The sequence below is a fragment of the Lynx rufus genome, unplaced genomic scaffold (assembly GCF_022079265.1).
Source record: "Lynx rufus isolate CCGP_SWC_20201006 ecotype Redwood Valley unplaced genomic scaffold, mLynRuf1.p SCAF_8, whole genome shotgun sequence".
NCBI classification, from domain to species: Eukaryota; Metazoa; Chordata; class Mammalia; order Carnivora; family Felidae; genus Lynx; species Lynx rufus.
In genome coordinates, this window is record NW_025814896.1 from 68,574,753 (window position 1) to 68,595,478 (window position 20,726).

The 20,726-nt window shown below is 38.7% G+C and overlaps 1 protein-coding gene across 1 annotated transcript in view; it reads right to left on the bottom strand.

Moving 5' to 3' along the window:
* Positions 1-18,383, bottom strand: part of FSHR (follicle stimulating hormone receptor) — a 168,370-nt gene extending 149,987 nt beyond the window's left edge. The window contains exon 1 of the mRNA XM_047069182.1: positions 18,232-18,383. Coding sequence (XP_046925138.1) covers positions 18,232-18,383 — 152 coding nt within the window. The remainder of the gene's footprint in view (positions 1-18,231) is intronic.
* Positions 18,384-20,726: the final 2,343 nt, after the last annotated feature.

Sequence of the window (20,726 nt, forward strand, 5' to 3'; positions counted from 1 at the left end):
CGATGTAGTACTAAAAAGCAATATATCATAAATAAAAACAGAACAAAAAAGTGAGAGATGAAGGAAAATCAAGACATAGCATACTGAAACTTGTGGGATACAGCTAAGACAATGCTTATGTGGAAATTTATAGCTGTGAATGCCTATATTAAAAAAGATGTTAAATCAATAATCTTCCATCTTAAAACACTGGAAAAAGAAGAGCAACCTAAACCTAAAGTGAACAGAGCAAGAAAACAACAAGGAGTACAGCAGAAATTAATGGAATAGAGAATAGAAAACAAAACAAAACAAAACCTAAAGCTGATTCTTTGAAAAGATTTTTTTTAATGGGCAAATTTTAGTTAGAATGACCAAGAAGAAAAGAGACTCAAATTATTATAATAAGAAGTGAAGGAAGGGACATTATCACTGACTTTATAAAAACAATAAGGAATGCTGTGATAAGTGTGCATCAACCAATTGGATAATTTAGAATGAGTGGGCTCAGCGTCCTCCTACACCGCCAAAAAATTTGTTAGAAAGCTGCAACTATGCAAAGTGACTCAACAGGAAATATAAAATCCAAACAGAACTATATCAAATAAAGAGATTGAGTTAGTAATTAAAAAAAATTACCCCCCCAAAATATTCCACACCCAGATGGCTTCACCACTGAGTTCTACCAAACACTTATGGAAAGAGTAATACCAATTATTGACAAAATCTATTTAAAAATTTGGAGAGAACAGTTCCCAACTCACTCTGAGTCACGTATTACCTTCATATCAACACCAGATGGACATCACAAGAAAAGAGAACTACGGACCAATGTCTTTTATGAATATGAATGCAATAATCCTCAACAACATAGTAACAAACCAAACCCATGTAAAAAGAATTATATACCATGATTCAATAGGGTTTATCTCAAGGATACACAGTTGATTTAACATCCCCAAATTGATTAAACTACATCATATCGATAGGATAAGAAAAAAATATAAGAAAAAATATATAATACTTCAACTGATACATAAAAAGCCTTTGATAAAATCCAACATCCTTTTTTTGATTAAAAAAGTACTCAACAAACTAGGAATAGAAGGGAACCTCCTCAACATGATAGAGGGCATTTATGGAACTACAGTTAACATCATACTTAATGGTAAAAAGTAGATGCATTTCCCTTAGATCAGGAGCAAGACAAGGATGTATACTCTTGCTACCTCTACTTAACATTGTACTGAAGATTCTAGGTGGGGCAAGTGGGCAATAAAAAAGTAAGAAAGACATACAGATGAAAGGAAGGAGTAAAAAATATTTCCATTTACAGATGCATGCTTTTGTATATAGAGAATTCTACTGAATTAACTAGTCTTTTAGAAATAACTAAAGAGTTCAGTAAGGTTACAGGTTACAAGATCAATACACAAATACCAGTTGTATTTTTATATACTCATAATGAATAAACTGAAAATAAAATTAAAACACTGATTCATTGAAGTATCAAAAGGAATAAAAACCAGTAAATTTAATAAAAGAAGTAAAAAATGTATAACTTGAAAATTATAAAACATCATTGAAAGAAATTATAGAAGATCAAAATAAATGGAAAATCATGTTTATGAATTCGAAGACTTCACAGTGTTAAGATGGCAACACTCCTCAAACTGAGCTACAGATTCAGTGCAATCCCTTATCAGAATCTCAGCTGGGATTGCTTTGTAGAAATTGACATGTTGATTCTAAAAATGATATGGAAATGCAAATCAAACAATCCTGATAGAGAACAAAGTTGGGGGTGCCTGTGTGGCTCAGTTGGTTGGGTGTCCAACTTCAGCTCAGGTCATGATCTCACTGTCCTTAGGTTTGAGCCCCACATCGGGCTCTGTGCTGACAGTTCGGAGCCTGGACCATGCTTCAGATTCTGTGTCTCCCTCTCTCTCTGCCCCTCCCCCACTCAAGCTCTGTCTCTGTCTCTCTCAAAAATAAATAAATATTAAAAAAATTAAAAAAAAAAGAACAAAGTTGGAGGACTCATACTCCCTGATATCAAAACTTACTAGAAAGCAATACTAAGCATGACAGTATGGTACTTACACAAAGATATACATATTGATCAGTAGAACAGAATTGAGAGTCTGGAAATAAATCTGTATATCTCTATGGTCAGCTAATTGTCAACAAAGTTGCCAAGATTATTCAATAGAGAGAGAGTAATGTTTTCAGCAAATTGTGCTGAGACAACAGGATATCTAGTTGCAAAAGAATGAAGTTGGACACTCACCTAATATCATATACAAAAATTAATTCCAAATGGATCAAAGGCCTGAACATAAGAGCTAGTACTGTAAAACTCTCAGAAGGAAACATATGAATCAATCTTTATGACATTGAATTTGGTAAGTTATTTTTGGATATGAAACCATAAAAGCACAAATAACAAAATTAAAAAAATATACTGGATTTTATAAAAATTGAAAAAACATTTGTACTTTAAAGGATGCCATCAATGAAGTGAAAGGACAATTCATGGAATGGTGCAAATTATACATCTGATTGGGGGCTTGGTTCTGGAATGTACAGAAACATATTAGCAACTCAATAATAAGACAACCCAGTTCAAAATGAGCAAAGAATCTAAATAGATATTCAATAAAGAAGTGATCTCTAAAGAAGACATCCAGATGGCCAACAGGCACATGAAAAGATGTTCAGCGTCGCTCCTTATCAGGGAAATACAAATCAAAACCACACTCAGGTATCACCTCACGCCAGTCAGAGTGGCCAAAATGAACAAATCAGGAGACTATAGATGCTGGAGAGGATGTGGAGAAACGGGAACCCTCTTGCACTGTTGGTGGGAATGCAAATTGGTGCAGCCGCTCTGGAAAGCAGTGTGGAGGTTCCTCAGAAAATTAAAAATAGACCTACCCTATGACCCAGCAATAGCACTGCTAGGAATTTATCCAAGGGATACAGGAGTACTGATGCATAGGGGCACTTGTACCCCAATGTTCATAGCAGCACTCTCAACAATAGCCAAATTATGGAAAGAGCCTAAATGTCCATCAACTGATGAATGGATAAAGAAATTGTGGTATATATACACAATGGAATACTACGTGGCAATGAGAAAAAATGAAATATGGCCTTTTGTAGCAACGTGGATGGAACTGGAGAGTGTAATGCTAAGTGAAATAAGCCATACAGAGAAAGACAGATACCATATGGTTTCACTCTTATGTGGATCCTGAGAAACTTAACAGGAACCCATGGGGGAGGGGAAGGAAAAAAAAAAAAGAGGTTAGAGTGGGAGAGAGCCAAAGCATAAGAGACTGTTAAAAACTGAGAACAAACTGAGGGTTGATGGGGGGTGGGAGGGAGGGGAGGGTGGGTGATGGGTATTGAGGAGGGCACCTTTTGGGATGAGCACTGGGTGTTGTATGGAAACCAATTTGTCAATAAATTTCATATATATAAAAATAAATAAATAAATAAACATAAAAAAAAATAAAGAAGTGAAAATGACCAACAAGCATATAAAAAGATGTTCAGTGTCACTGCTCACAACAGAAATACAAATCAAAACCACAATGAGATACCACTTCATACTCATTAGGATGGCTAGAATCAAGAAGGTAGATAACAGCAAGGGTTGGTAAGGATGTAGAGAAATAGGCACCTCACACACTGTTCAAGGGAATATGAAATGGCTCAACCACCTTGGAAACCAGTTTAGTGGTTCCCCAAAGTATTAAACATCAAGTTACCATAGGACTCAACTACTCCACTTGAAAGTGCACACCAAGAACAATGAAAACACATGTCCACACAAAAACTTGTACCCAAATGTTTAAAGTAGTGTTATTTAAAATAGGCAAAAAGTGAGTAAAATGTCCTTCAACAAGTGATTGAACAAATGTGGTATGTCTCTGCAAAGGAATTCTTTCAACCCTAAGAAGAATGGAGTATGATACCTGTCAGAATTTGAATGAACCATGAAAATATTAAGCTAAGAGGCTAGTCACAAAGACCTCATATAATTCCATTCATATTAAAGTCCATAATAGAGAAATTTAGAGACAGTAAGTAGATTAGTACTGCTGAGGTCTGGGTGTAAGAAGGTAGGTAGGGTAGTAATAGCTGAAGGAAAAGGGATTTTCTTTGAGGTGATAAAAAATGTTTGGAAATTGACTATGGTGATGGTTGCAAATATCTGCAAATACACTAAAAACCACTGAAATGTATACTTTGAATGACTTGTGAACTTTGTGTGTTATCTTAATAAAGGTGTTTTTCAAAAGCAGGTAAAAGGAAAAGGCAGTAGAGTTCTAACGAATATCTGGAAGGTGTTCCCTTGGGTGAGAGGAGAGGTAGAGGTGGCAGTGGAGGTTTTCTGTTCTTTATGGGAGGAGAGAGGTATGCTTCATCAGCAAGCCAGACATAGAAACTTGTCAATTGTGGGTTTAAAGTTTTGGCTTTGGAAATAGAGGCTAGAAAATAACTTTAATTACCCACATGACTTTAGGCAAGTCATTTCATCTTGCTGGGCCTCAGTTTTAATTCTTAAAACAAAGGGACGGAAAAAGCGTATGCTTTCTGAAGTTCATGTAGCATAAAAATTCTCTGATTGGAAGAGCAAAGCAGGTTTTCACAGGTGAAGACTTGGCACACATAGAATTTTGAAAAGAGGGGAAATAGTTTTTGGTGTCTACCACATATATTGGGTTGTATATACTACTTCTCTCAACTCTCCAGTTCCTCTGGGTATATACGGAGGCCCATTTGCCAAAGCATAATCTCGGTTAGCTATATCTCACTAAATCAGAGTTTCCAAAAGTGTATTCTGTGGAACACTTATGGATTATATAGAATTGGAATGCTTCTGAGAGCCTTTAATATGTTATGTACTTTGTGAATCTTTAGAATGGGGGTATAGCATGCAGTTTTCCCAAACCTATTTGGTCATGGAAGACTTTTCAAAACTTACTTTCTCCTGGGGTGCCTGGGTGCTCAGTCAGTTAAGCGTCCAACTTTGGCTCAAGTCATAATCTCATGGTTCGTGGGTTTGAGCCCAGTGTCGGGCTCTGTGCTGACAGCTCAGAGCCTGGAGCCTCCTTTGGATTCTGTGTCTCCCTCTCTCTCTGCTCCTCCCCCACTTGTGCTCTGTCTCTCAAATAAACATTTAAAAAGGTAAATAAAATTTACTTTTTCTTGAGCATCTTATAAAAGTAGAGTTATGAGGAATCTGTTTTGAAAAATGCTAGAGCAAAGGGCCAGTTTTCAAAAACTTAAAGATATTTCTCTTCCAAAAGGATTTTAGATTCCTTTGCAGAGTCTTGGAAATTAAGGCAATCTTGAAGGCAGCAAGGATTTATTTATTAATGATGGCATTGTGACAAGTAGCAGGGGAGATGTTTTGGGTAAACTGAGCCAGCTTGCTGTTTTTCGAATCATGTTATATATGATGTGGACTAGTTAGAGCAACTTGGCCCAGACTTGAAACCACATCCAAGATGAGACAACAGAGGTACAGTTCCTCAAATCTAGGAGAAATTGTAGAAAAGAAGCTGTGAGGTCATATGAGATCAATAAGGATTTTTTAAAAATCATACTCTTTAAAGAGCATGCTGTGTGAAGGCTGGATTGTCACTTTGAGTGGAACCAGGGGATGGAAGTGGTGGGGACTATTGCAATAACCCAGGTGAGAGACAATGGTGGTTTGAGCTAGAGTGATAGTAGGGAAGATAAGGAGGAGAGTAGACATTTGTGCCTGGGTGAGAGACAATCATGGTTTGAGCTAGAATGATAGTAAGGAAGATAAGGAGAAGTGGAGACCTTTGTGCTATTTTTTAGGGGTCAAATCTCTGGCACTTGGTGATGGATTGGACTTAGGGTTGGGGGGCTGGTGCTATGTGCATTTATGTAGATGATGAAGCTTGGGAGAGGAGATTCTGAGAGATTTAGGGGAGGGTGATTAAGTGTACTATTTTCTACTTGCTCCTTTTGTTTTGTTTTGAAATGCCAGTAAGAAATCCAAGTGGAGAGACCAAGGTTTCAGCTGGATATTACCTGCCTGGTGCTTAAAGAAGAGGTCAGGCACAGCATATATATTTTGAATATAGGTGAGGTGATATTTAAAGCCATGGGCTGGAAAAGAGCCCTACAGAGAATACAGGTGCATGAGACAAGAGTATCCAGGTGGAACCTGGGAAACTAACATTGAAAGACCATGAAGCAGTAAAGAACTCAACACAGACCAAGGTCTGTCGTGAGATGTAGGAGGAAGTCTAGTGTGGTAGAAAAGTGATTCAAGCAAGAAGATGGCTAACTGTGTGGTGTTCCTGAGAGGCATGTAAGATGTGGATAGGGGAGTGACCATTGAATCTGGCATCTGAATTGTGTGGCATTCCTCTTATATTGAAATTTTTATTTTTTATTTGAAAAGTACTATAACCACAGTATAAAACATAATGAAAATATAAGTTTATTGGTACCTGTGACAAGAACATTTTCAGTGGTTCCTGTGGGAATAGAGCCAGAATGAGTGGGTTGAATAATGAGTGGGTTGAATAATAATTGATGAGAAGAGATGGTGTAGTAAACATGTAACTATTTATTTCCTCTTAAAGCTCCACTGAGAAGACAGCATTTTTTTTTTTTTTTTAAGGCATAAAGCCACAAAGCCTCCTAGGAGCTGGTTAGAAATGAAGACTTTCAGGCCCCACTCCAGACTTATTGAACTAGAATCTGAATTTTCCCAATATATTCTGATTTGCCTACACATTAGTTTAAGAAGTACTGACTTGGCAGTACTTACACTGCACAATCCCTAAAACACTCAGGAATTGGAGGCATTGATGTTCCTGAAAATGGGCATGAAGAACAAACAGGGTCAGGTGGCTAACGTACAAGGATTGGTAGAAAGATGAAGAGGCAGGCATGCTTCCCCCTTGGAGCATTCAAGCAAGTGCTTTTCCCCACTTGAGCAAAACAGCAAAGGTTTATTCTTTAAAGAGAGTAGAGTAGATAGTTTCTGGACTGGAGAATGCCAAGGAGTACTTAGGATGCTAAATGCTAAGACCCTAGCCCTTTTCCTCAGCTACCAGAATGCTGACATGGGGCTTCACCATCTGGGTAGGAGCTTGGGAAAATCTTATCCAGGGAATTTGACCAACTCAAGAGGCAAGATTTAGATACTGGCTCAGAGATTTCCTAACTCTAATGCCCAGGGGTTTGTCTCCCTCCCTCCCTCCCTCCCTCCCTCCCTCCCTCCCTCCCTCCCTCCTTCCCTCTCGTTCTTTCCTTCTTTCCTTCCAACTTCTGTTGCTGTTTTGCTCTCCCTCTGGCATCTTAGTGGAGAGCTCTGCTTCCAGAGCTACTTTGTAATTTTCTCCAGAGCTAGTTTGTAATTTTCTCCAGAGCTACTTTATAATTTTCCTATCTGGCTATCATAACTGTTTGTTCTTTTTTCTCTTGTCTCTAGTATTTGTTTGGGGGAATAAGATGCCATTCCAAGACTGTATGTTCTTATTGAAGGAGCCCGACAGATTTTTACAATCAGGATCCTGATAAGCAATTCTGCTACTGTATGTAGAAATTCAGATGACCTCTTTTCTGTTCACCATATTCTCATATTTGCTTTCACTGCCTTTTCAGCTTGTTTTTTAAATTAAAAGAGTGTTTCTTGTTGCATTTTCCACTGCCTTTCTCCCACCCCCAATATATTTACTTACAGAAATTCTACACAGCTTGTTGTGTACAAAACAAACCCCAATTAAATGAAGGTTTCTTCCCTTCCTGCCCTGATCAGAGGTTAGCTTTGGTGGGGGTATAGCAGTGGCAAGGGTTTGGGCGGACTCTTGATACTTGCTCAGACATTATTTGGTGATGGAGTGATCACTCTTTTTTGTTCAATTTGTTTTTCTATTCTAAAGCTAACAAAACCATGCAGAAACAGTTTGAAATTTACACAAAAAGAAAACTGATTATACATTCAAGAGCATTTAAGGACTCCCTATTAGTGTCCTCCTTTTGCCAAAGTTGAAAATTTTAAGTTGTGTCATTTCAGAAGAGACATCTGTGTTTTGTTGAGACTAACTCTGTGTGATTACCAAATTTCAGAGATGACACTCAGCTTCTCTAGGGGAAAGCTGGCATACACAGTGCATTAATACATATGTTCCTTTAACGTATTATCTCCTGGTATCCATATAATAGTATTCATGAACACAGTAGCTTTGGGGAAAATTATAAAGTTGGCAAAGAAAACAGTGCAGATGAAGCTTAACCTTTTGGTGCTGTTTTCTACCTTCTGTATCATTCTCTTTTATCTCAACTCAAAGAACCCAGTCCCTTGTATTTGCACAATTTAAAAACTTCTAGTCAAATTTAAATATTTGGACATTTTTCTGTTAAACCTTACCATAAGTATGCAGGTGTTCATTTGTCATTCTCTTTTATTTGAGGCCCATATTCTCCTTTTAAAATAAAGCAAGGATTTTTCTGACCTTTTAAAGACTATACTATTCTGGAAGTGGCCTTGCATAATTCCTGAAATCAAGCCTAGGTGGTCAAAAGGGCAAGTCTCTATGGGACAGGCAGATGCCCATCTTTTCATCAACTGGCTTCTGACAGCAAACAGGTAGACATCTTCTCATTGGCTTTTACTGGGCGTCCATTTCTTCCAGTTCCCAGAATTTAGAATTTCAGATTGCAACTTGCAGTTAATTTTCAAATGAGCGGATTTAACAATGAGTATGCTGGATTCTCAGGGGGGATTTTGATCTCTGTGAACAGGGTGAGGAAAAACATCATTGTCATTATTTCTTTGATGTTCTTCTCTTTGAGCAACTCCACAAGTACAGGCAAATTGTGCCTCTCCTGTTGGTTCCGTTTTTCTAAGAGCCTAGTACAGTGCCTTGCACAAACATAACCAAATACTTACTGTTGAAAGAAAACTTCATGAAAAATGAGCATCTTTACTTTGGTCTCAGAACCGAACCATATTGAAATAGGCAAATATACTTCAGGTTGGAGAAGGTAATAGTATTTGGGTAGGGGAATAGAAGACCTATCTGGAAATAGAAAGTAGTGCATGAAGCAAAGAGTTGAAAGGGTGGAAGATGAGAAAGAGGACAGGAGAGCTAATCTGAGGCCAAAATATGGAAGACCTTAATGTCAAACATAGGACTTGGGGCTTTTTTCCTGAATCTGACTATTGGAACCCACAGGGGAATTAAACCAGAGCAAGGGCTCAGAGCAGGAAGCTGGGAAGGTAGAAGGCTGAAGGCACTGATATCAATTCAGAAGCGGTTACTGTGAGATGATGAAGAATGCACATGTAGAGGCAACCCTGTCTTCTAGGCATGTGATCCATTATCTGAACCAAAATTTAGTAGACTTTATTAGAAGGGACAGAATATTTTAAGTTGGGGCCACTTTTGAAAAATCTAGTGCTCCAGGCTATGGCCCTTCCATATGAGGGACCTTTCTTTTTCATGCCCTTCTTATTCCAGGAGGATTGTGGATGAAATGTTCCATGACCTCCCATCAGCCCTCATTTATTTAGTTGTAGCCATTGATGGAAGTGGGATCTCCCACAAATCTGTTTAAAACCCCTTGCCAAGCTGAAAGTAATGAGACAGAGGTGTCTGTGTGGAGGTTTTCTGTGCTTCATGTCAAAACAACAGAACAGTCTACTGAGCCTAACAGAACCCAACCCCCCAGAATCCCACAACCGAAATTGCATGAGTTGAGGAATCACACACCTGCTGGATTCTGAGACTGAAAAAAAGCTTTTTTGCTTTGGGAAGTTTGGTGCCTGAAGATGTTTGTAAAATCAAAGCATTTTAGAATTGAATGAGGGGTTGCCTGGGTAGCTCAGTCAGTTAAGCATCCAACTCTTGGTTTCAGCTCTAGTCATGATCTCACGGTTTGTGTGTTTGAGCCCCACTTTGGGCTCTGCACTGCCAGTGTGGGACCTGCTTGGGGTTCTCCCCCTCTCCCTGCCCTCCTCTTGTACCCCTCTCCCTCTCTTTCCCTTCCCCCCTCCCTCTCTGCCTCCCCTGCTAGCTCGCTCCCTCCCTCTCTCTCAAAATAAACTTAAAAAAAAAAAAGAATTGAATGGAACTTTAGCATCATTTTATTTCAGGTTTCACCAATCTACTGATGAGTTTTCTCTCTGATATCCTCAATTAATTAATCTCTCTGTTTCACTGAAACTTAGCTGAGCTTTTTGGGTTTCTACTTTTTAAAGGTTTTCATCAAGCTTGCCAATTGGGAGATGTAAAAATTGGCTCATGCTGTTTATTTTCCATTATTTCTGACACTGGATTCTGTGATGGCTCTGTGTTAGCTGTTGCTGAAATGGTCTGGGAGAAGGGATGAAAGAGAGGACTCAAGCCACTCCTAAGACTAAAAATACCTGAGTTCAAGGCTATGGCAAAGCTTTGGTTACTTTATACTGTGTTTTTTTTTTTTTTTTTTTTTTTGTCCGTCACTTGAAGATTTTCAGATCCGCTAGCATATTCCATATGAGAGAACGAGGTAATGGCATGTTCAGGTCAGAGACACACAACATGCTCTGAGATACTTCACAGGGAGGTCAGATTAAGAACAAACATCCAGATCTCATTATAATCAGATCCTAAGCAATTAAAAATAATTACTCTCTTTTCTAGCTGACCTTGTGGGATATATAAGCTACAGTCTAGTCTAAATAAAGCTGAATTGGAGAGTCTAAATCTAACAGCTTAAAAAAAGTGTAGTCCAATCAACCATAGTGACTAGATAACCCAATTAGTGTCTTTGGAGAAGGATAATCACAAGTCAAATGAATTTCCCATTTATTGCCAACACGTCTGGCTTCTGAAGCCCAGCTTCTTTGGTAGAGGACTTGGGTGAGGAAGGACAGTGCTCACCTTCAGGGTAAACAAGGGATTTTATCATCACCAAGCAATTGGAATTCTCTCTCAAACCGCTACTCTTCAATTGCTGATAATGACTTTGTAAATTATGGCTCTTAGCCAATTCTGAGGGTAGAATTCATCTTGTATTTTAAAGGATTCTTTCCCTGCGATAGAATTTCTACTTTTTCCCTTTCAAGATAAGCATTATATAGCTTTTCCTATAGTCATTTTTCTGATTTCTCCATGGGGAATATAAACCTCCCTTACCCTCAGCCCAATTAAATTCCAAATGTTGGACATATACCTACCATTTCTCACTAAAGTAGGTGCTTGGTTTTGTTCCAAGAGAAAGGATTATGTATGCATTAGCAAGAAAACTGTGCTGTTTGTTTCTTTCAAAGAAATATCTAAACAAGACAGTAAGAGTCTCCGGATATGGACACTTGGGGCAATTTGCACAGTGGGGTGTTTGATTTTGATATCCAGACAGAACTACAGTAATCAAAGCACATCTGGGGAACACAGAAAACCTCATGTTCAGGTTTTGGAATCTGACCTTAATTGGAAAAAATTATATTTCTTTGAACATTACTGCATGGCTTGATGTGATTTTGTTTAGGCAATTTCATTTATCTTTTTAATATTCTCATTAGGTATAGAGAGGCAGGTAGTATTATTTACGTCAGGAGAACTGAGTGACGTGCCTAGAATACAGGATGTTCAACCTTTGGAAGATTTTGCTTCTGATCTTTGTATTCTTCTGAATAAATTAATTCTAGAATGACATATAGGCATTTTCTTAAAACAAACACATAAAGAAAGCAAAGAAAATAAGAAAACTATCAAATCCTATAGTACTGCACCACAGGGAGAACAATAATCATCTTTTATAAGAATCTTTTCCTTAGTATTGAAGAGCGGAGTGAATAAACAGATGTAATTCCCCCTGATTTATTATATCATTTGTTGTACATGTAATTGAAGGCCCAGAACATACATTGCTTGAACCAGGCACAACAAAGAATACAAAAGAAATTTTCACTGCAGTTGAGGAAATACAACACACATGAACAAATAAGAGCAAAGTAAGATTAAGTGTGAATCGAACAGTACTAGCATCCAGACTAAATAAAGATGAACTGGTCAGGGAAGACTTCATCAAGAAGGCAACCTTTGAGCAAGATTATGATATGTAGGTCAGACTTCAAGAGGCAAGAAAGAAGAAACTGAGGATAGTATAAATAGGCATAAGGTGAAGACACAGGGAGGCAAAAGTACACACACTGAATTAAAGAGCCAGTCTTCATCAGCCTTGCAGAGTAGCTGCCTCCTGTTGGACAGTAGTGAGAGGCAGTCAGAAAAACAAGCCATTGAGTAATTTTGAGCTGGGGATTCATAACATGGTGGCAATGGTATTTTATGCAGAAAAATTCAATGGCGGTGTGTAGGCTAATTTGGAGAAGAGGGAGAGGTTGGTTGAAAGGAGATAAAGTAGAACATAATTATACAATCCAGGCTTTGAATGTTCAGGGCCCAAACAGACGATGGCAATAAAGAAAGAATTACTGGTAGCAGCAACATGAGGGGAGTTTGTAAAACTGATTGAATGTGGGCAACCAAGAAAGTGAACCATCAATACTCAACAAATCCAGAAGTCAGGAGTGGTTTTAGTAGTTTTGTAATCCAGTGTTTTATCTTTCCTTTCTTCACTTCAGTGTAAGTAACATCTAGTTTCCACATGGCTATAGTCTTCAAAACCATCTTCTTCGTGAGAACACAGTACATTCCTAAACGGTAGCTTCTCAGACACAAAGTACTAAAAACCCATCCAAAGATTTATCTCCAGCTGATGCTGAATACTGAATTAGGAGTCAGGAGGTCCAAGTTACAGTAAATACTTGACAAGGGTTTCATTCTAGTGGCTGGGGTTGGATAGAACAGCCTTTGGATTAGCCTTTCCTAAAATGTGTTCCGCAGAATATGAATTCCAGAATATGCTTTTCAGAGGGAAAAAAGTACAATTAAACTTGTTCGCAAACATCAAAAGCTGTATTTCTTTCTTAGAGATCACAGAGCCTTATTGGCATAGGAAAAGTCTTCCCTTTTGGCACACGGTACTTAGAATTAAGAAAGTCTAAAGGAGCTCCTAGCTAAACAATAATCTATGATGATGGAGTAAGGAGAGTGATCTAAACCAAAGCAGTGAAACAAGAAGTATAAGGCAAAGGAAGAAAACAAAGCAAAAAAAAAAAAAATAATAATAATTAGATAATTAAAAGTAAGGGATGGCCAATTGAGACTGCAATGAGATACAGGAAGTTAATGTGAAGAGAGGGGTCAAAAAAGGCAGCCTATAATAAAATCTCAATACAGATCTCTCTACGTTGACAGTGACCGCCAGTGGGCCCTTTTCTCCTCTTAGTATTGTGGTCATCTGACCCTGCTGAAGAGAAAGATAGCTGTATCTGCACTGTCACTTAGTCAAAATTTCAGATTTTGAATGGGTGTTCACATTCTCCTTGGAAATTGTAACTCCAGGAAGAAAAAAGCAAGATCAAAGTGTCCTTGCTATATTCATTGACTGCCTCCAACTGAAACTGAGTTTCTAGGGTAAGTCAGAAATCAAAATTCCTTTGACTGTGGTCAGAACGAAACCTCCCTGAGTTCTTGCCAAATATTGAAAGCCTAAAAGAACACATTTTCTTACTTAGAAAATAAGTGCACAGAGAGTAAGTCCTCCAGCCACTGGGAGGAGGAGGAGATTATTCTTTTTTTTTCATATGAAATTTATTGTCAAATTGGTTTCCATACAACACCCGGTGTTCATCCCAGATTGTTCTTAAGTAAGTAGGAGTCTTACGGAGTTATAAAGATCTTTCTATCAATTGTGAAAATCATTCTCATACCTATTGATTAATTTGGTCGTCATGAATGCCCTCTGGTGTTTTTTTTCCCTAGTGTTTTACAGATGACAACAGCAACAGCCATCACCACCACCACCTGAGAGGCATTACGCTAGGTGTTTTATATTCATTATCTCATATAGTCCTCAGCAACTCTTTGAAAAAGGCCCACATTGCAGTTTCCATGACATGGCCAAGAGGCCATGTGATTGAGCAAAAAAACAGTGTCACAGCCTGTGTTTGAACTCCAGTCTCTAGGATTCTAAAGGCTATACTATACCATCTCTGACTTGTCAAAACAGCAAAAGACCCTCCTATGAATATTACCTGGGGTGCCTGTCTGGATCAATTGGTTAAGCATCATAATCTCATGGTTGTGGGATTGAGCCCCGAGTCGGGCCCCGTAGCATGGAGCCTGCTTGGGATTCTCTCTGTCTCTTTCTCTCTGCCCCTCCCTGGCTCATACTCTCTATCTCTCTCAAAATAAATAAATAAATGTTAAAAAAAAAAAAGAATGTTATCTTAGAATTCCCTCCATTCCTGACCCAGCTTACCTAGTTTAGTACTTTCCTCATGGCACCATGTTGTTTCAAACTGCCTCAACTCTACTTAAGCCAGTGAGATTTAGCCACTTTCAGCTATAGTTTAAATCAGAGGTGGGCAATCTATAGCCTGTGGACCATACTTGGCCTATCTGTTTTTCTGTGGCTCGTGAGCAAAGACTATTTTTCATCCTTTACGTGATAAAAAAAATCAAAAGAAGAATGATACTTTGTGACATGTGACCATTATATGAAATTCAAATTTCAGTGGCAAAAAACAAAGCTTTGTTGGAACACAGCCATGCTTATTCATTTACATTTTGACTGTGTCAGCTTTCCCACAACTGTGACAGAGTTGAGAAGTTGGAGTAGAGAATTATGGCCCATACAGCCTAAAGTATTTATTATTGACTCTTAACAGAAAAACTGCTAACCTCCAGTCAAAATTCTAAAGGACATCTTTTGTTTGTTTGAAGAGGAACAAACCAAATGAGTCAGAGGCTTTTTTTTTTTAATTTTTTTTTCAACGTTTATTTATTTTTGGGACAGAGAGAGACAGAGCACTAACGGGCGAGGGGCAGAGAGAGAGGGAGACACAGAATCAGAAACAGGCTCCAGGCTCTGAGCCATCAGCCCAGAGCCCGACGCGGGGCTGGAACTCACGGACCGCGAGATCGTGACCTGGCTGAAGTCGAACGCTTAACCGACTGCGCCACCCAGGCGCCCCATAGAGGCTTTTATTTTATACAACAGAGATAAGCTGTGGGAGCATGGGCTCAGGTTTGGATCCCAGCTCTACTATCCAAGAGCCGCAGGACTGAGCCTGTCGAAATTATCAGACTCTAGAGCTCTTTAGTTTGCTTCATCTGAAAAATGGAACAAAAATACTAAACTTGCAGTTCTGTGCAATTTTAATGAAGTATTATGTGTAAAGCTTCAGGAAAATAGTATGGGCCCTTTGGTAAATGGAATCTACCTGCCTGTTGGTGATGCTTTCCTATTCCTTTTGTGTTAACATTGACATGTGCTGATGGTTGGGAATTAGAAATCTCTGGTGATAGCTGGCAGATAGATAGAATGAAAGTGCTGCAAGGTGGATGCATTGCTAGGATAAACTGTACATGGTTAAGATGTAGCACCTGTTCTCCCCTGGGTGAATTTTACAGACAATGAAGCTGTGATGTATTGATGGATTAAACAGTTGCACTCAGTGAAGCCCAGCTATTCCATCCATCTCCACTTGATGTGACCATCATTAAAGTCAATATCCAAATGCAGAAGACTGCAAGGTGAACTAGAAATACTTAGTTGAACAAGCTGTTTCATTTTCCCTCTGCCAATGTTCCAGATAAACCCAATCCAATCCTCTTAAAAAGCACAAATAAATAAAAATAATGGTTCTTTCATTATAACTCAGCACCTGAGTAGTTCATGTGGCATTTTATCTGCTCTTCTGTGATGAACAAACTAACCTCCAAAATATCTGCAAATAATTTTTTTATGTCTAGCAACCAAAGCAACATGTATCTTATTTTTCTGTATATACCTTGCCCGGAAGATTGTAAAGCTAAACTCTAAAATGGCCCAATTCATACCCTACTAATGAGTGTGCAGAGAAAAGAATCTTCTCAAGATTAGATATCTGGGAGAACTCTTTCAAAACTCTCAAGCAACTACACTCACTCCTGGGACGGGGGGAATGCCAATAAAGGGCATTCCCCTTCTTAGTTTTATGCAACTTTGTCCTCTAGTATATACACCTAAGGAAGGTGTTGACCAGGGCTACCTTTTGTCAAGAGTTACAAACACTCTTACCTACAGTCTCTTTCTCAGTTGTAAAGTACTCTTGGACAGACAAATTTTAGTCATTTATATCTTAGTATGAATTAATTTAAAAAATCATACGTCTGCTCCTTCCACACTATACACACATACTCCCTGAGGTTTGGGGTTTGGGAATGGATTTTCGTTTCTTTCCTCCCTCCTTCCTTTATTTTCTTTCTTCATGTTTTCTATGCATAATGAAAAAAAATCTGGTAAAGAGATGTAAGAAAGTAGATGGCCTAGTGCAGAAGGGAGTTTGATATGGAGGATTATTACTAAAATGAAACCTTGTTAGGGGTTGTATGCTCTAGTAACTTGTTGGCACTGCTTGGCCCACAGGGAAACATTGGAAGAAATGGAGAGGCAGAAATGGCTATATTTGTGAGGCAACTATGTCTTTTAGTCTTAATAACAACCCAGCCAAACTGGTTGTAGTAAAACCACTTCAGAAGTGAGGAATCTGAGGTTCAGAATGGGTTAAATAATTGTTCAAAGTTGCTTAGGGGCAAGTGACTTCTTTCAGGAGCTCAGGTGCATTGGCCTTCTCCTGTGTTTATAATGACTAGACTGTGCCTAGGCACATTCTTCCCCATAATCAGGAATAACTGTCTCATCTGAGACAGTGTACCCAAAACACAGAGCTGACGAGTTATTTACTCTGCTGCTGCAGCTGCCTCTGGATAGGAACTGAGGACTTAGGATGTCCAGGGAAAAAGTAGCAAGTGGAACCAAACAAGTGTACTACTAACCACTTGTCCCTGAGTGACAATGTGAAAGTCACTACCATGTTTGAGTGTGGCTGTGGTAATTGTGAACTGAAAAGATGACCATACTCTGCAGTAAAATAAGAGTCTTCCTTAGCCTTATGGGACCAAGAGTGAAAGAGGCGTCCAGAATAGCAGCTTCTATTTAAAATACATGGAATAAGGGGTGCCTGGGTGGCTCAGTTGGTTGAGCGTCCAACTTCAGCTCAGGTCATGATCTCATGATTCTTGAGTTCGAGCCCCGCATCAGGCTCTGTGCTGACAGCTCGGAGCCTGGAGCCTGCTTCAGATTCTGTGTCTCTCTCTCTCTGTCCCTCCTTCGCTCGCACTCTGACTCTCCCTCTCTCTCTCAAAAATAAACAAACATTAAAAAAATTTTTTTTAAAAATAAAATACATGGAATAAAAATACTGAGTGTATCTATATTCTCTGAGCTGTAACTTCCCAGTTCTTTGGGGAAGTAGTAATTAATTGGACAGAATGAGGTTTGGGGGAAAGAAGAGTAGACTATGAGTCAAAAGGCCCGTTTTCTAGTATTGGCTATGCTTTGGCTCCTTGTAAGAGATTGCACGAATCTTTTGTCTCTCCAGATCCCAGATTCTTCATTTGCAAAATGAAGAGATAAAGTGAACTGGTCTAAGATCTTGTCCAACTCTGAGAGTCTGTTGACTTCCTATTAAATAGTTTACTAAAATTCTCAAGTTGGGAATCACATTTTCCTAGCTGTTTGAAAGACGATGCTATATTTTTCATGCCCACTCTGCCTCCCCTGTTCTTTCTCCCTTTCTTCACACCCCTTCCCCTCTCCTCTAGTTCCCTGTTTCTCCAGGAAGCAGAACCTCTGTTGAGGAATTATTTGCTGGTGGCTCCAAAGTGACAGTGACTTGTGCCTTCCTGAATTCAGTGTCCTTAGGGAGACATGTTGTGTATTTCACTTAAATCAAAACTGTCTTTCTGCCTCTAATTCCAGGTCTTCAAAGTTTCTAGTTTTTCTTAGTTTTACTTTTCTGGTTACGAAACATAGTTTGGAACCCAAGAGCAAATGTGTTGAAAAGACTCAAACATTTTCCTTCTGCCTTTGAATTGAGCTTTCCATACTTCCTTCCTTGTGTGGCTGAGACAGGCTCTCACTAAGATCCTGGGAGAGCAGAGTTGTTAGGATGGGGGAGTTTGTTTTATTCAAGCCTTTGGTCAGTGCAGAAATAGTTCAGCCCAACCGTTATCAGCCTAAAGTGAAAATAATAATAGCACACAACACGCAAATGCCAGCCCCACCATTGTTCCCGCTGCCTCTGATACTCACAGTTCAACTGCGTTCCTGGGAAGGTCGGAGGGAATCTCTGTCACCTTGCTCTCTTGGCAGAGGAAAACCCTGTGCCAGCAGTGACAGATCCGATGATGACATCCTGAGCCTAAGCTCAGGAATGCCAGCAAGGAGACCAGGAGGAAGGTCATACTTATTCACCCATCCACCTGCTTTCTTCCTGCATCTGCAGAGAAAAATCTCCACAAATTTCAGAAGCTCCACACAGCGCTCTTATGAGAAGATATCTGCCAGGGTCACGTGACTGACCAAAGGATTTTTTTTTTTTTTTGGTCACTTTCAGACAAATAGCAAAATTCCTGTGTGCCTGTAGTGATTTCCGGGGCAAGATAAGCTACTCCCTTATTGTTCTCTATTGGATTTCTTCCACCCTAAGGCAAGGAAGAGAGTAAATAGAACCTTGATGCATGTCTGGAGTAGTTTACATTTATTAAACTGTAGAAGTGTCACTGCTGATCACCATTCTCTTCTCAAGAGAGTGACATGATTGACTTTCTCCAAAAACAGACACAACATACAATGAGAACCATCAATGACAGTGTCACTCAGTGAGGGGCATGGACCTGTTTCTAGTCTTGGCATCAACCTCTTCCTCCAGCCTACTGGGTATAAAACCTGAATTTGTGGGTCTTAGTCATGAGCCCTCTTTCTTGGTGTAATTAACAACCAAAACTGGTGTTGCTCAGAAGATAGATGGGTGGGTTAGTAAGTTCCTGGAGGGAAGGCACTTATGAGAAGGTTGTCCACAGATATAAGTGATTAACCTGAGTGACCTGACGAATGGGCTGTATTTTCAGTGTGGATTTAGTGGACACCAGCAGTCCACTCTCTGTTGTGGATCCTTCTGGCTTCTCTTATTTTCAGGCTTGGAAGATTGTCCTTGCCTTTGGGACATTGGCACAGATGAATTTATTTAATCTATGCTTTTAAGTTAATTCTAAGTGCTCCCTGTAGGTGATAGTCTTTGCACTTTGATTGGCATTCTCAATGGCTGCTTGATGGTCAGGAATCAGGAAACGTTTGGTAACACTTTCAGTAAAGTGGCCTTCTACTTCAAACTCCAGAATCTTTGAAGATTAAAAGGCTGAATATTCTCCAGGACTCTCCCTAAAATTTATTACTTCCTAAAATTAGTTTCAACACTATTTTTAAGTAATTAGTTGCATAAAATTGAGTTAGCTGAAAATGCTAAACATGTATATATTTATCTCTCTCCTTCCTCCCCCTCACCGAGGAATAATGACTTACAATGAATGGATTAAATTGTCATGAAAGGAAAAACAGAAACAAGTGACTTGTAAGGTGAAGTTGTTCCCTAGCTTCCTGGGGGAGCAACTGATTCATTCTAATTTCAATACTGGAAGATCAGGGTGATACTTATATGGACTCTATGTAGTTACAGGTTTGGCTAACATTAATAGTTAAATTATTTGACTTCACAATTGATCTATAGAATAATAGTCTTTCAGATATGGAGAGGATTTAATGCAGTCAACCAACTAATGCTTAAGTTTTTTCTACAATATTCACAATAATTGGGGCACCTGGGTGGCTCCGTTGGTTAAGCCTCTGACTTTGGCTCAGGGCATGATCTCATAGTTTGTGGGTTCAAGCCCTGCATCAGGTTCTGCACAGAGCCTGCCTGGGATTCTCATTATTTCCCTTTCTCTTTGCCCCCTCCCCAAATAAACAAATAAACTTAATAAAAATAAAGTATTCTCAATAATTTAAAGGGATTTACCTGCCTATGCTTGACTAACACCAGTGACAAAAAACAAAAACAAAAACAAAAGCAAACTCATTACCAGTCGAAACTCCCATCTCTACCCTTGCCTCACAAATCTCCACTTAGGCTTCTACAACTCCAATTATAATGAAGTTAGACCTTGTAAAATGAGCACAAATCCTTTTAAAATTTAAATTTTTATTTTAAAACTGTGTCATATTCACAACTTGCAGAACATAAATAAAATACATATAAATTATTAAGCAAAATTATAAAACAGTGTGGCCTGAAGAAATGGGACAAGTGCCACTGAATCTACTTAGTTGCTCCTTCTGATTCCCTCTGATGTTCCTATGCCTGCAAGTGACCATTAATGTGAGTTTTGTGTTTTAAAATTCCATTAATTAAAAAAAATTATCTCCAAAGTATGTATCAGCAAATAATATATTGCTTAATTTTGCTTGCTTTATTTTGATTTTATACAAATTGTATCAATCTTTAAGTAGTCTTTTGTTACTTGCTATTTTACACTAACTTGACATTTTTAAGAATAACCCATTTACTATGTTATATGTAGCTGTAGTTAATTTTATTACTGTAGAATATTCTATTGCATAAATAGGCTATAATTTATGTTCTTATTCTCATGTGATCTTTCTTTATCCTGAGGTTAGGAAAATATTCTCCAATTTTTTTTCCTAAAAATTTTGGGGTTTTGCTCTGCACATTTAAGTCTCTAATCTACTTG